Source organism: Schistocerca nitens, chromosome 8 (genome assembly GCF_023898315.1).
Source record: "Schistocerca nitens isolate TAMUIC-IGC-003100 chromosome 8, iqSchNite1.1, whole genome shotgun sequence".
Taxonomy (NCBI): Eukaryota; Metazoa; Arthropoda; class Insecta; order Orthoptera; family Acrididae; genus Schistocerca; species Schistocerca nitens.
Window position 1 is genome coordinate 442579495 of NC_064621.1, and position 15307 is coordinate 442594801.

Consider the following 15307-nt stretch of genomic DNA (forward strand, 5'->3'; position numbering starts at 1 on the left):
CATGGTTGTTTGACAGTTGAACCTCAAAAGAGTGACTTATGATAATATCTTTTTCTGTGCTTTCATTGTACAATGACACAAGCAAAAGGATCTTGTTGTTAATATGTTTCTAGATACACTAACTGGAGCATTAATCTCTTATTGTCACTATGACAATTCATTATTTATGGAACTTCCAGTACAGTATTGATGTTCTTGCTTGTAATATAGCTTTGATCACTCAGTGTGTGTTACATGGGTATTCTTAAATTATGCATGCTGAAACCTAGGGTAATTCTGTGTAAAGGACTATAACTCCAGAGTCAGTTCATTTTACATTCAAGAAAAGTTCCATCACTAATTATTGGCTGTTGCAAGGAATTTTGCCAGCTGATCTTGTATCTTCTGTAACTTTTCAAATGTATTTCAAGTGGATCTTTAAGTTTTGTGCTCTGGCTGCAACAACTTAGCAAAATAAGCCACTTTGTAAGTAATATATAGAAAAGTGTACTGATTATTCCATTATCTTTCAGTAATTTCATAACAGAGTGATTAATAAAATCAGTGCCAGTATAGTTTGCAACTGTAAGATTGTTGAATGTTAGACTACTAAAATCTTGGAAATTACAGCTGTGAAGATAGAAGAAGCCTCAGTACAAAGCTGCTCCCAAAGAAACCAGCCAGGATATTGCGGAACAGCCTTGAGAATTTGCAACAGAAAGTGATGTTGCACATAAGAACTGTGAACAGTTTGGCTCAAGATACATCAAAAGAAAATAACATTGATAGAGATTTCCAACTAAAGAGGAAGGAGGTAATATAAAATTATAACAGTATGATAAGTCATTTATAATTGTTAATATGACATTCTGCTGTTCATCATTATAATAGAAAGCAACTGAAAGTGACGGCTGAATAAATTTATATTAGAGATGCTTTTTCATATCATCAAGCAAACTTCTGTTGGATCTGTTACATTTTATTGTGGTGTGTGGGACTTGGAGATATGTCTAGAGCAGGTCTTGGGGGCAGATGAGAGGACTGGAATAAAATTCTTGTTTGTCATCCTGATGCCGAGTTTGTCCATTTCACCAAACTTGATTAACATTAATTACTAGGGACTTGAAAATGTAACATCTATTTTTGGCAAACTTTGCATGTTTTTGACAGTAGTCTCATCTATTTTTTCTGAAATTTGCATCTATTTGTGCTAAAATATGCATCTGTTTTTGGCAAAATTTGCATCACTGTTGGGTGAAATTTGCACCAATTTTTTGTGAAGTCACATCTGCTTTTGGTGAAATTCGCATTTTTGTTGTTATAAGGTTATCCTGCTACTTGCTTCAAGATGAAGCCATAGTACTTTGAAATGAACCATAAAAAGGAGAGATTTTTGACTGGAATGTTTTGTTTCTATTTAAGCTTTCGGCAAATGATTGTTTCTGCTGAGAAGCAGGAGCATTTTCCTGGAAGTGAACAGTATGTTTGTATGATTTAATGTGCTTCTCAACATTATTTTTTATTTCCCCACTCATTTCAATAACTACAAAATCTGCAGAATATTGGTTTGAATCTTTCATGAGCATTCATAGCTGTGTGACCCATATTAGACAACACTATGTACAGAAGTGACAAGCTACGTGCATAAAAGTGTAACTGAAAATAACTCTGTTCGCACATTAGGGGAAAACTTTTGGCATGTACAAAATATATTTATAGGTTATGTTTTCTGGTCACTACAGTGCAGAGTGCAGACACTATAAACTGGCAGTCAGCCATGAGAATAAACAAACAAGAATTATGACCTCTAGAGGGGAGAGGAACAGAATAGGGTAACAAGCCCCACCTCTGTCTCTCAGGGCAGCCAGCCAGCCTATACTCATGTTCTGTTTCTGCAAAAGCAGAACTAACACATTGTCATAGGAATTGTCGAACCCTTTTGGTGTGTGAGAGGATCATAAATGGAACCACATGATGGACCAGGATCAGTCTCTGCATTCATTTCATGTAAGAAAAAAATACGACAACCAATGCATAGTTGAAGTGTTCGGTAACAGCTCTTGCACAATTGCTGACTGAAGTTGGAAGTATTGTAAACAAGGTAGTTCAGGCCCAACCTCTAGCTGTATTGGACACAATTACAGTCCGGAACACCCACCACCTAAAACTTCCACATGAAGTGTCTGCATTATAACAACTTTTGAACTTCAGCTAACTGACAAACTTGCATGTTTCTGTGTTCTAAAATGCAAGATCTCATTGCTGACTCCTGTGTTGCAGTACACTGCATGTATCTTAGACAAACCATTCAGCCTCCCACAATTGGTGTGGTGCCAGAGCTATGTAGCTTCTGAATATAAAAGAAGGGTAATTTCTTCACTGGTCTGTGTCAAGAGAGAGAGGGAGCATAAGAGAGGTTCACTTGGTCTTTTAAGAACACATCTGTTTATCAACTGGAAAATCTCTGACATTTTTTTCCATTCCATTAAAACTGTCCCTTGCAATCATACTACACATTTTTTCAGATCATTTCACTTCTGTTAGTTCACGATTTTTATAACCTCTTGTTATATGAAGATGCCAGTAGCACACTACCACACTACACTTCCATTTAACATATTCATCAGCAAATTGTTTAAGGTTCCACATGCACTGAATGAATTGTTGGAATACAATGTTTTTAGCTGTCTTTGTCTGTAAATTGCACATCATCATCACAGAAGATTGTATCTCTTGTTTACTGACATGGCATGTAGGTCAGTGTGTCTTTCGGTATCTTGGTTTCTTCCATTAATGTTAAAACATCCTTTCTAAAAGTTTTTAGTTCACTTCTGATATGTTTACATCCATTCTGCATATCTTGCTGCCCACCTCAGTTATCTGGTCACTTCACTTCCTGTACTTGCAAAAATTGTGGACTAAATCCTTGTTAAAACTTAAAACTCTCTCTCTCTCTCTCTCTCTCTCTCTCTCTCTCTCTCTCTCTCTCCATCCATGTACAAACATAACAGAAATCTATTTTCATTCATATCAATGCAATCTTTGTAACAGACTGAGAACTTTTCATCTTGCTCCCTTATTCATGTGTGCTCCCATCAGACACTATACTTCTGCACTCTCTTTCTTTCTCTCTTTCTGTTCCTTTGTTGTAGTACTGTCAGCCTATTGCACATTTTAATATTTCCCTTGTGAAAGACAATATTACTACCAAATGGACAGTTTAGTGATATCAATCAATTGGCTACATCCCAAGTTAACTTGTTTATGTAAATTTATAAAAACACTACCATTTAGTACGATAGCCAAGGCATTTGTCAGTCATGACTGAACGCACTGTATCAGTATTAACAAAGTTAAGATCACACAAGCATTTTAATACAATAACAAATTAACATAAGTATAGTATAGTACTTAATAACAGAGTGAGAACATTTTTACAAATACATGTCCATTAAGCAATAATTAATTGCATATAATACTGCATTGTTTAGGCAGTGCAATTTGCTATTTCACTGCCAAAGAATTAATTCAAACTGCGCCGTGGTTTTTGTCGCATATTGTGCAAAATATTTCCTCAAAATTTCACTAATATTTAGATGATTGAATATTTTAATAGTCCTGCTGGAAAATTGTTCCACATCATTGACAGGTAACAGTTTGAGATGTCTTTTTTTCTTATTGTGTGCGTTATAATTGTGGGTATCACTCCTGTTGCTGAATGTTTAATGATTTTCCTTCACATACATGAAACAGTTGACACATTGACAGAAAATTGTCATTACTTCTAGACATGCAGTGGTTGAGTTTCCTGCTTGATATTATGATCTTTATTGCCTTTTATTATTATTATTATTGTTATTGTTATTTAGTAACAGTACTTCCTTGCTGTTGGTAGAGTGATCAAATAGTAACGGGCCATAGCTGATATGGCTGTGAAACAGTGAATAATATATCATTAACAGATACTGACCACTTATCACATTTCAGTTTTCTAAGTCCGTATTTGATTCATGAAAGTTTGTCACACACACATGTACAGTTTGTTCTTGCAAGTGAGTTTGCTGCCCACCATAATACCCAGAAGTTTCACAGCCCCTGATCCCTGCTGCAATTTTGCCTGGCGTAGCCCCCTTATTAGTCAGTCTGCCAAGCTGTGGACATCTAGGCTGAAAATTCACAGCTATTTATACAAGATAGCAGCTCATTTGCTGTGCCAATGCACCACATCTAGTCATGTTTTTGACAACATTTTCCTGGCCCACCAGTGGAGAAACTGCTTGACTCATTCTGTAAGACTCCCATCTTACCACCACACTGGCAAGTTCATGGTGCCAGGTCTGATCTGTCTCACAACGTTTGAACAGCCTCATTGCTGTAACAGGCATGCCAACAGCTTATGCTCACCAGCTGCCTATGGCTTGCGCAACACTGTGTTGCTGTGCTTCCACAGAATCACCAATCTTCTTTTTCCTGAAAAGAAAAGTTTGGTATTGAAACTCTTTATGCAGGCTTCAAAATAAAATTTAATTCACTCTTTTGAACACATCATAGCATGAAGTTCACTGTTACTGAGTGCTACACAGTCATTGTGGAAGGATTTCCACACACTAAAACTATTTCCTTGTGTTTATCTGCTTTTTTGCACTTAACACGTGATTTGCTCTCATCACTCACCATTATCTTGGTACAGACTGTTTTGGACTCAGCTCCACTAAAGTGTAATTGTTCTTATTACTGCATCAACAACTCAGATAGGAGATGAGGCACTCATGGAAGTAAGGCTGTGAGGATTGGTCCTGAGTCCTACTTGGGTAGTTCAATCGGTTGAGCACTTGCTCGCGAAAGGCAAAGGTCCTGAGTTGGAGTTTCGATCGAGCACACTGTTTGAATCTGTCAAGAAGCTTCATAACACACTCACTTCACTGCAGAGCAAAAACTTCATTTTACAAACTTTCTCCAGGCTGTGGTTAAGCCATGTCTCTGCAATATTTTTTCTTCCAGGAGTGCTAGTCCCACAAATTTCGCAGGAGACCTTCTGTGAAGTTTGGAAGGTAGGAGACGAGACACTGGCGAAAGTAAAGCTGTGAGGATGAGTCGTGAATCATGCTTGGGTAGCTCAGTTGGTGAGCACTTGCCAGCGAAAGGCAAAGGTCCTGAGTTCGAGTCTTGGTCCTGCACACAGTTTTAATCTGCCAAGAAGTGTCAACACATTTGTCTTTTGGCTCCATGTATGAGAAAAATATTGGCAATTGCTTGGAACACATGCATATTCCTAGCTTTATCAGATTTACAATGTAAGGGGTAAGTATGGCCTGCAGTTGTTCCTCAACTACGGTGTTCATTGTAAATGCACTGAGTTCTTCAACCTCAGCATGTAAATCAATGCATGCAGGCCTGAATCCGTATACCCTCGGCTGCCATCTTCTGATGGCACAGGGACACACTAATTTGAAGACATCGTTGTCTCATAATTTGAAGACACCTTTGCCTCATTCAGGGAGTTAGTTAGTTGCTTGCATGTTCTATGGATCATAGTTGCAATCTCTTGCTGTAATATGGAATGTGTCAATTTGTTTATCGACAAAACCCTGACCATTTACATTATTGATTTTTTACATTTATGGTAAGCTTTTTATTCCTTTGGTGGTTTATTTTTTATTATTTTATTTTTTTATTTTTGCCCCCCTCCCCATGCCTATCTATTTGCACTCTCTCTCCTATGGTTTCATTTTGTGTTTAAAATTAATTTTACTATCTATTACATTTCTCATGGTAAATCAAACAATGGAAAATCCATGATAGAATGTAACAATATTATAAAAAGGAAAGTTGCTACTTACCATACAGTGGAAATGCTGAGTCTCAAATAGGATGAAAAGACTGTCACAAATAAAGCTTTCTTCCATTAAGGCCTTCGTCAACAATAGACAACACACACACACACACACACACACACACACACACACACACACACATATATGACTGCAGTCTCAGACAGCTGAAACCACATTGCAAGCAGCAGCACCAGTGCATGATGGGAGTGGGGACTGGTTGGGGGTAAGGAGGAGGCTGCGGTGGGGAGGGGGGAGGGATTGTATGGTGGGGGTAGTGGACATTAAAGTGCTGCAAGTTAGATGGAGGGCAGGAGGGAGGGGAGTGGGGGGAAGTAGCAGAAAGAAGAGAAGTAAAAAGACTTGATGTGATGGTGGAATGACAGCTGTGTAGTGCTGGAATGGGAACAGGGAAGGGGCTGGATGGGTGAGAACAGTGAATAACGAAGGTTGGGGCCAGGAGGGTTATGGGAATGTAGGATGTATTGCAGGCAAAGTTCCTGCCTGCACAATTCAGAAAAGCTGGTGTTCATGAGAAAGATCCATATGGCACAGGCTGTGAAGCAGTCATTGAAATGAAGAACATCATTTTTGGCAGTGTGTTCAGCAACAGGGTGGTCTTCTTGTTTCTTTTGGCCACAGTTTGTGGCCAGTGGGCTGGACATTTCTCATGAGAAATGTCCTACCCACTATCCTTCCCACCCCTCCCACAGTTGTATTCTGCTGTCCACCAAACCTACACAATATACTCATCCATCCTTATACAACCCCTGCTTCCAACCCCTTACCACATGGCTCATACCCTGTAATAGACCTAGATGCAAGACCTGTTCCATACATCCTCCCACCACCATCTGTTCCAGTCCGCCACTAACAGCAGCTATCCCATCAGAGGCAGGGCGACCTGTGAAACCAGTCATGTGATCTACAAGCTGAGCTGCAACCACTGTGCTGCATTCTATGTGGGCATGACAACCAACAAGTTGTCTGTCTGTATGAATGGCCACTGACAAACTGTGGCCAAGAAACAAGTCGACCACCCTGTTGGTGAACACGCTGCCAAACATGACATCCTTCATATCAATGACTGCTTTACAGTCTGTGCCATATGGATCCTTCCCACCAACACCAGCTTTTCTGAATTGCGCAGGTGGGAACTTTCCCTGCAGTACATCCTATGTTTCTGTAACCCTCCTGGCCTCAACCTTCATTAGTTACTGTCCTTACCTATCCAGCCCCTTCTCTGTTCCCATTCCAGCACTACACAGCTGTCATTCCACCATCACATCCAATCTCTTTACTTCTCTCCTTTTCCGCTACTCCCTCCTCACCTCTCCCTTGCCCTCCATCTAACCTGCAGCACTTCACTGTGCACTACCCCCACCATACTATCCTTCCCCAGCCCTGTCCCAGCCTCCTCCTTACCCCACCCAGTCGCCACTCCCACAATGCACTGGTGCTGCTGCTTGCATTGTGGCTTCAGTTGTTTGAGACTGCAGTTGTGTGTATGAGGTGTGTGTGTGTGTGTGTGTGTGTGTGTGTGTGTTGTTGATGAAGGCCTTAATGGCTGATAGAGTTATTTGTGACAGTCTTTTTGTTGTGCCTATCTGCGACTCAGCATCTCCGCTATATGGTGAGTAGCAACTTTCCTTTTCATAATATTGTTACATTTTTAATAGTAAAGATATTTATAATTTAATACTTCACTCATTTCTGTGCCAGTATAAGGCTGTATGATGGATTGTGTAATTCATTTCTTCCTCTAGCATCACATTTATTAATCTTGCTGTTTTCGGAGTGTGACTGATTGTTTATGACAAATTTCATTGTTGTTGTTGTGGTCGTCAGTCCTGAGACTGGTTTGATGCAGCTCTCCATGCTACTCTATCCTATGCAAGCTTCATCATCTCCCAGTACTTACTGCAACCTACATCCTTCTGAATCTGCTTAGTGTATACATCTCTCGGTCTCCCTCTACGATTTTTACCCTCCACGTTGCCCTCCAATACGAACTTGGTGATCCCTTGATGCCTCAGAACATGTCCTACCAACTGATCCCTTCTTCTAGTCAAGTTGTGCCACAAACTCCTCTTCTCCTCAGTTCTATTCAATACCTCCTCATTAGTTATGTGATCTCCCCATCTAATCTTCAGCATTCTTCTGTAGCACCACATTTCGAAAGCTTCTATTCTCTTCTTGTCCAAACTATTTATCGACCATGTTTCACTTCCATGCATGGCTGCGTACAAATACTTTCAGAAACGACTTTCTGACACTTAAATCTATACTCATTGTTAACAAATTTCTCTTCTTCAGAAATGCTTTCCTTGCCATTGCCAGTGTACATTTTATATCCTCTCTACTTCGACCATCATCAGTTATTTTGCTCCCCAAACTTCAAAACTCCTTTACTACTTTAAGTATCTCATTTCATTTCCTAATCTAATTCCCTCAGCATCACCTGACTTAATTTGACTGCATTCCATTATCCTAGTTTTGCTTTTGTTGATGTTCATCTTATATCCTCCTTTCAAGACACTGTCCATTCCGTTCAGAAAAGAGTGTATTCTAGTCAGCATTGTCAAAAGCTTTCTCTAAGTCTACAAATGCTAGAAACGTAGGTTTGTCTTTCCTTAATCTATTTTCTAAGGTAAGTCGTAGGGTCAGTATTGCCTCACGTGTTCCAACATTTCTATGGAATCCAAACTTGTCTTCCCCGAGGTCGGCTTCTACCAGTTTTTCCATTCGTCTGTAAAGAATTTGCGTTAGTATTTTGCAGCCGTGACTTACTAAACTGATAGTTCGGTAATTTTCACATCTGTCAACACCTGCTTTCTTTGGATTTGGAATTCTTATATTCTTCTTGAAGTCTGAGGGTATTTCACCTTTCTCATACATCTTGCTCACCAGGTGGTAGGACTGGCTCTCCCAAGCCTGTCAGTAGTTCTAATGGAATGTTGTGTACTCCTGGGGCCTCGTTTCGACTTAGATCTTTCAGTGCTCTGCCAAACTCTTCACGCAGTATCATTCCTATTTCATCTTCATCTACATCCTCTTCCGTTTCCATAATATTGTCCTCAAGTACATCGCCCTTGTATAGATCCTCTGTATACTCCTTCCACCTTTCTGCTTTCCCTTCTTTGCTTAGAACTGGGTTTCCATCTGAGCTCTTGATATTCATAAATGTGGTTCTCTTTTTTCCAAAGGTCTCTTTAATTTTCCTGTAGGCAGTATCTATCTTACCTCTAGTGATATGCACCTCTACATCCTTCCACTTGTGCTCTAGCCATCCCTGCTTAGCCATTTTGCACTTCCTGTCGATCACATTTTTGTGACATTTGTATTCCTTTTTGCCTGCTTCATTTACTGCAGTTTTATATTTTCTCCTTTCATCAATTAAATTCAATATTTCTTCTGTTACCCATGATTTCTACTAGCCCTCGTCTTTTTACCTACTTGATCCTCTGCTGCCTTCACTACTTCATCCCTCAGAGCTACCCATTCTTCTTCTACTGTATTTCTTTCTCCCATTCCTGTCAATTGTTCCCTCATGCTCTTCCTGAAACTCTACACCTCTCGTTCTGTCAGTTTATCCAGGTCCCATCTCCTTAAATTTCCACCTTTTTGCAGGTGTAGAGCGGTGTAGAGACCGAGGAGGAGAGTACATTGAAGGAGATAACATGAAATTGTAAATAAATGTTTTTTCCAGCATCAGTCCAGTTTTTTTCTAGCCGCACCTCGTATAAACCTATATTACAACCTCTTTTTATTTTCGTAGGTTGAGGATGTAAAATGTAATGGGTTTATATTAAAATACATAGAAATGTATTGACATGTAAAGAAATATAGGCTTTGGTACTGTCACCATCTGGTGGCTGTTGTGTTTACTTCCGCCATTGACACTTCAAACTTGGCTATATCTGCCTCAGCCCATGGCAGATGCACACACAGTGGACAACAGGCAAGCACCACTGCTTCACTAGTAAGTCTCAGAAAATGTCAGAGTTCCAGTTCAGTCTGAAATCATTTTGTTCTTTGAGCACATGCTGTGGTTCTTTCTTGCCATGAACAAAGATTTCCATTTCTTCTAGTATGTCTAGGGTGTAGCCTTTAGATGCCTTGTATAAAATTTCTAAATTATCTTGCAAATGGCCTGTTTTATTTCAGACGATCACTGAGGGCATTCTTGTTTTGATCATATGTGTGCTCTCTAAGTCTAACTGCTAAGTTCCGGCCATTTTAGCCAACATAAAATTTATTGCAGTCATGACAGTTTATTTTATAAACACCAGAATCCATGAATTTATTACATAATGCCAATACTCTAGTGTCATATTGTTCCCAAGGCATGCAAAAGCCTATGTTCACTGTTTCTTTTTTAAAGGAGTGCATGATTTATTCAGAGTGTGCACCATATATGTCATTACCACATACTTTCTATCATGAACATCCTTTTTACAGTCATTAGTCCCCTTTTCTCCCCCCTCAGCTTGTACATTTTCCTCATGTTATTTTCTTTATATCTGTTGGCCCTTGCCACTTGCGTGATTATCCTGAGTTCTTTCTTGATTTCATTACTTTTTTGTGGTAGCTTAAGATCTATAGTGCCCCCTGGTGCAGGGTGGGGCAGCTATGAACCAGGATGATGCGAGCAGGAGGTGTAGGCAAAGTGGAAGCCCAAGAGATTGCAGAGAAAAGCTGCTGCAAATGTAACAAGTTCTTTTATTGACATGTCTGGGCTGCTTGATACAGCAGGTCAGCAGCTGACTGGTAGCTAAATTCTGCTAGGCTGTCTGTCTGCACATCCTGCGATGCTGCCACGGTACTGCAGATTACCGACAGACTCATTGTGTACGGTGGCCATAAGGTCCCCATGCCAGTGGCTTGCATTCTTGATGTTGCTGCATCCACTCGAGCCCCTGGTGATGCATGGCTGTGTCATTGTGGAGGATGCACATCACATGGAGATGCCCATCCCACAGTGGCAAGATCTGGTGCACAGAGCTGCCCTGCCATGGCCGCAAACTGTTGCCTTCTACTGGCAGGTCCATGTGGCTTTCTCGTCCTGCACAGCCCTGTGATGCTGGTTGGGATGTGAGACTCTAATTGTATTACAAAAATGACCGATACTTATAGTTGGCAGGGCCATGCTTGTTGTGCCACTACCAATTACTTATTCTAAAATACTACTGCCACTGTCTGTGTAGAAATCTGCCTTACCCCTTGCTGCACTAGTTTGTGCTGTACCATAGAGTTCTTTGTTTTCAGCAAGCTGACCTGGCTCCCAACATTGCATTGGCCTTTATTACAGTGACAACCTCCCACACTCGCCTGTTGTCTGTGCTGCTGCAATACATCACTCATGCTGACACTAATATGTCCATATATGATTGTTACACTACAGTTCTGATGGGTGGCTGATGTAAAATAAGCCCATTCCTGTCAATTTGGATGGCTAGAGATGACTTTCATAATTGTATCTGTGTCTATCAGTATTTTGAATACTGAAAATAAATGTCTCTTGTGATGGTTAGGTCCAAATATTTTATACTACAGTCTTTTTTTAACTCTACCATTAATTTAATTTTTTGTGAATTGCACTCATCTCTTTGGCTATACTGCAAACCTCATCCTTATCACCTTTATAAAGTTACGTTAACCTCTACATTGTGTAATGTTATAACTATACATTAAAATGTTTTCTCAATATAATTGTCCATTTGAATTTTTACATATTGACTTTTATGAAAATGGCCATATCCCCAATATGTGATGCAAATTTGAATTTTTAACATGACAAGTCCTATTCATTGTTTTTACAGATTATTTTTTATGAAATAACTGTATGCTCAGTTGTTGCACTTTATTTTGAATTTTACCACGACAATTTTTACTTTTTATCTTGTGTTTAATTTGTGGACATTAATTGAATTTTAACATTGTCAAGTGCTTTAACTTCACCTATTATCGACAAGAGTATTATTTGAGGCAGGCTGCCTCACTGAACAGCACTAGTCATTGTACAATTGCACACGTGGACTGACAAGATGCAGTATATTGAGTTTTTTAAATGTGGTAAGTCTTAATTTTGTTTCTATTCATTCATTGCACCATATTAAGGTTGTCGTCTGCACAGAAATGGGTGCACAATGCTGCAACCACAATTTTAATCACTTTTCCAGTGATACAAAATGTCTGACAGACAGCAGAGTAAGATTTGAAAGTAAACTGAAAAAATGTCTTCTTGAACTCGCATCTGTATGTCTTCTTTTTTATGGAAAGAAAAGGGTAAAAAGCCCTTGTCGGTGATCAGCATGTAGGCATATTTATAAAAAAAATTGTGATGTAAATATGAAATGACTCGTACCATATCATAACAATTTATCCTGCAAATGATCCATGTAACATGAAACTAGTACACAATTGAAGACTACTTAGAGAACTCAGAGAAGTAGTTAATAATGAAGGGGAGTGATTACAATACCTTGCCACATTACAATATGTGGTCATATCGTGTTTGCATGTTTTTGAACTGTTTATTTTCATTGTGTTGTGATAACAAATCCTATATCATTTTAAGATGACCCCTGTATGCATAAACAAAAATAAATAAGAAGACAGAATTGTGACTACAGCCAACTAGCAAAGACTCACATAATAGAACTGTAAAGTCAGTATGTCATCTGAACTGTTTACTTTTGCACAGTTTCATAGCTTCCAGCACTTTTTTCAAAGAAAGCTGCCACTCCACAATACAGTCATATTGTTGGTCGTAGCTAGCCTTTTCTGTGCTCAGGTGCTGCCTTCAACTAGAATGACGGCACGGTAGCTCAGCGTATTCGGTCAGAGGGTTTAGCTACCCTCTGTAATAAAAAACTGAGTGAATGGATCAACGAACAACCTGAACGAGTGTCATCGGACGTCCGCCACGAACAAATTCAACGAACAATGCAGATTGCCGGCACGGTAGCTCAGCGTGTTCGGTCAGAGGGTTAGCCGCCCTCTGTAATAAAAAAACTGAGTTAACCGATCAACGCCGAACTTAAACGGGTGTCTTACGACGTCCGCCACGAGCAGATGCAACGAATGAAAGCGAACAAAATGAGATTAAAAAAAATGCAATGGTTTGTGTGTTGTAATGTTTCATTACGCATGTTATTAACTTTAAAGATTACAAACACAATATGAGAGATCCAAGTTGGTTGACAGAAAAATCTACGTCTTTCTTTCTAGGCTGGGATAGATACTACTCCCACTCTGAAATGAGTTAGATATGACTAAAAGTAATTGAGGTGAATGTATTAGTGTTCACATTATGTATTTCATAATCATATGAAAAAGAGAGTACAGAAAAGTAAGTACCTTTATCCTGACATGGAATGAGCCAATAGAACTTGTGCAGGAGGAGTAAAAAATTATAATATGAGGTCTGTTCAAAACATTATAGAACCTACTCCACAAAATTTTTCTATGCTTACGTTTTACTTTTTGTGCGAGGTCTCATTTTAAATACTCTCCTCCAATGAAGATATTTCCATTTCCGGAAGCATTCTTAGTACACCTCTTGCTGGATCATGTGAAGCACCGTCTGTGAATTTTCTTTTATCTCATCTATCATTGTAAAACTTCGTCTTTTCAGTGGGATTTCCAACTTTGGCAATAAGAAAAGTCCACAGGAGCCAGGCCTGGAGGGTACGGAGGATGAGGTAGGACAGTGATTTGTGTGTGTGTGTGTGTGTGTGTGTGCGCGTGCATGCATGCATAGTCACATACCAACAGGGATGAATGGATGAATGTGCGGGTGTGTTATCATGATGCAAGAGCCATGAACTATCTCACCACATTTCAGGCCATTTTCTTCTCACATTTTCTAACAGGCATCACAACACATCTTGATAGTACCATTAATTAACAATTTGTCCCTGTGGCCTGAATTCATGATGAACTAATCCTTCAGCATCAAAGAAAACTATCAGTGTCGGTTTGACATTTGTTCTGACCTGATGAGCTTTTGTCTTGGAGAACCTTTCCCGACTCATTGTGAAGGTAGAACCTCGGTCACATCATAACTGTAGACTCACGTCTCATCACCATTTATGATTCTCTTAAGGAACATCTGGTTCTCATTTGTGTTATCCAAAAGCTTTTCACCGATTGCTAGGCAAAGGTCTTTCTGGCCATGACTCATGAGCCGTGGCACAAACTTGTTGGCAACACGATGCATTCCAAGATGCTGTATGGATTTCATGACATGATCCATCTGAAATGTTACATTCTTCTGCAATCTCTTGGACAGTCAGTCTTCAATTGGAATGCACAATTATGTTGACATTCCTGACATGAGCGTCGTCTGTAGACGTCAAAGGGCATCCAGCCATTTTGAAACCATGTAAATAATTCATAACATCTAGTACAGCTTAACCACTCATCATGATAGGTTTCCTGCATCATTTAGTATGTCTCTGTAAAGGTTTTCTCAAGTTTCATGCAAAACTTAATGCTGAGATGTTACTCCTCTTACTCTGCCACCTGGAAATTCGCAAACTGTGTGACACAATGTTCTGCTCAATAGAGCACTGAACAATAACTAACAGACATACAGCAATGAAACCTGTAGTAGTTACACATTAAACACAGGTGTGTGCAGGGATGCCAACCGCATTTCGCTCCAACACACCATTGGCATGAAATTACTAATGTACCAGAATTTTTTGAACAGATTTTGTATATAATATATTTCTTGTATTTTCCTTAATCTTTACAGCATATTTATCAGTTGCAGAACTAGCACTTGAAATTGAGAATTAGGAATAAGTACCTTTAGAAAAATTCATGTTATTGGTATCTTTAAATGTGTGACATATAGGGAGACAATAACACTTTGCCTTTTGTTTCAGCAAACACTAGAGCTGGAAATTCAAGAAGCATTTCTACGTTTTATGGCAACAATATTGAAGGGATATCGTTCATATTTGTTGCCAATTACCAAAGCACCAACTGTGGGAACCACTGATCCTAATTCATTATTTGACCTACAAGGTAATATAATTACAAATCAGGTGGCATTTGTAACATCATTAAAAATTTGCTCTTAATCTAGTTTATAACCTACATAAATGACCTTCCAGTGAATTTAGAGGACAGTTCAAAAACTGTAATGTTTGCTGATGTTGCAAGCATACTAATCGAGGGCCCAAACTCAGCTTTGGTTCAAATGGCTCTGAGCTCTATGGGACTCAACTGCTGAGGTCATTAGTCCCCTAGAACTTAGAACTAGTTAAACCTAACTAACCTAAGGACATCACAAACATCCATGCCCGAGGCAGGATTCGAACCTGCGACCGTAGCGGTCTTGCGGTTCCAGACTGCAGCGCCTTTAACCGCACGGCCACTTCGGCCGGCAAAACTCAGCTTTAGCAGACACACCTCTGATGATAGTTGAATATGCCACAAATGGTTCACAGCAAATAGTTTATGCCTTAATCTCACAAAGATTC

General features: G+C 39.5%; 1 protein-coding gene across 3 annotated transcripts in view; it reads left to right on the forward strand.

Annotated features, from left to right (window-relative positions):
• The window catches only part of LOC126198446 (DENN domain-containing protein Crag), a 345330-nt gene that overhangs the window by 78379 nt on the left and 251644 nt on the right, over nt 1-15307 (forward strand). For all 3 annotated transcript variants that reach the window (XM_049934770.1, XM_049934769.1, XM_049934771.1), the window contains exons 10-11: nt 610-793; nt 14708-14849. In XM_049934770.1, the coding sequence (XP_049790727.1) occupies nt 610-793; nt 14708-14849 (326 nt within the window). The remainder of the gene's footprint in view (nt 1-609; nt 794-14707; nt 14850-15307) is intronic.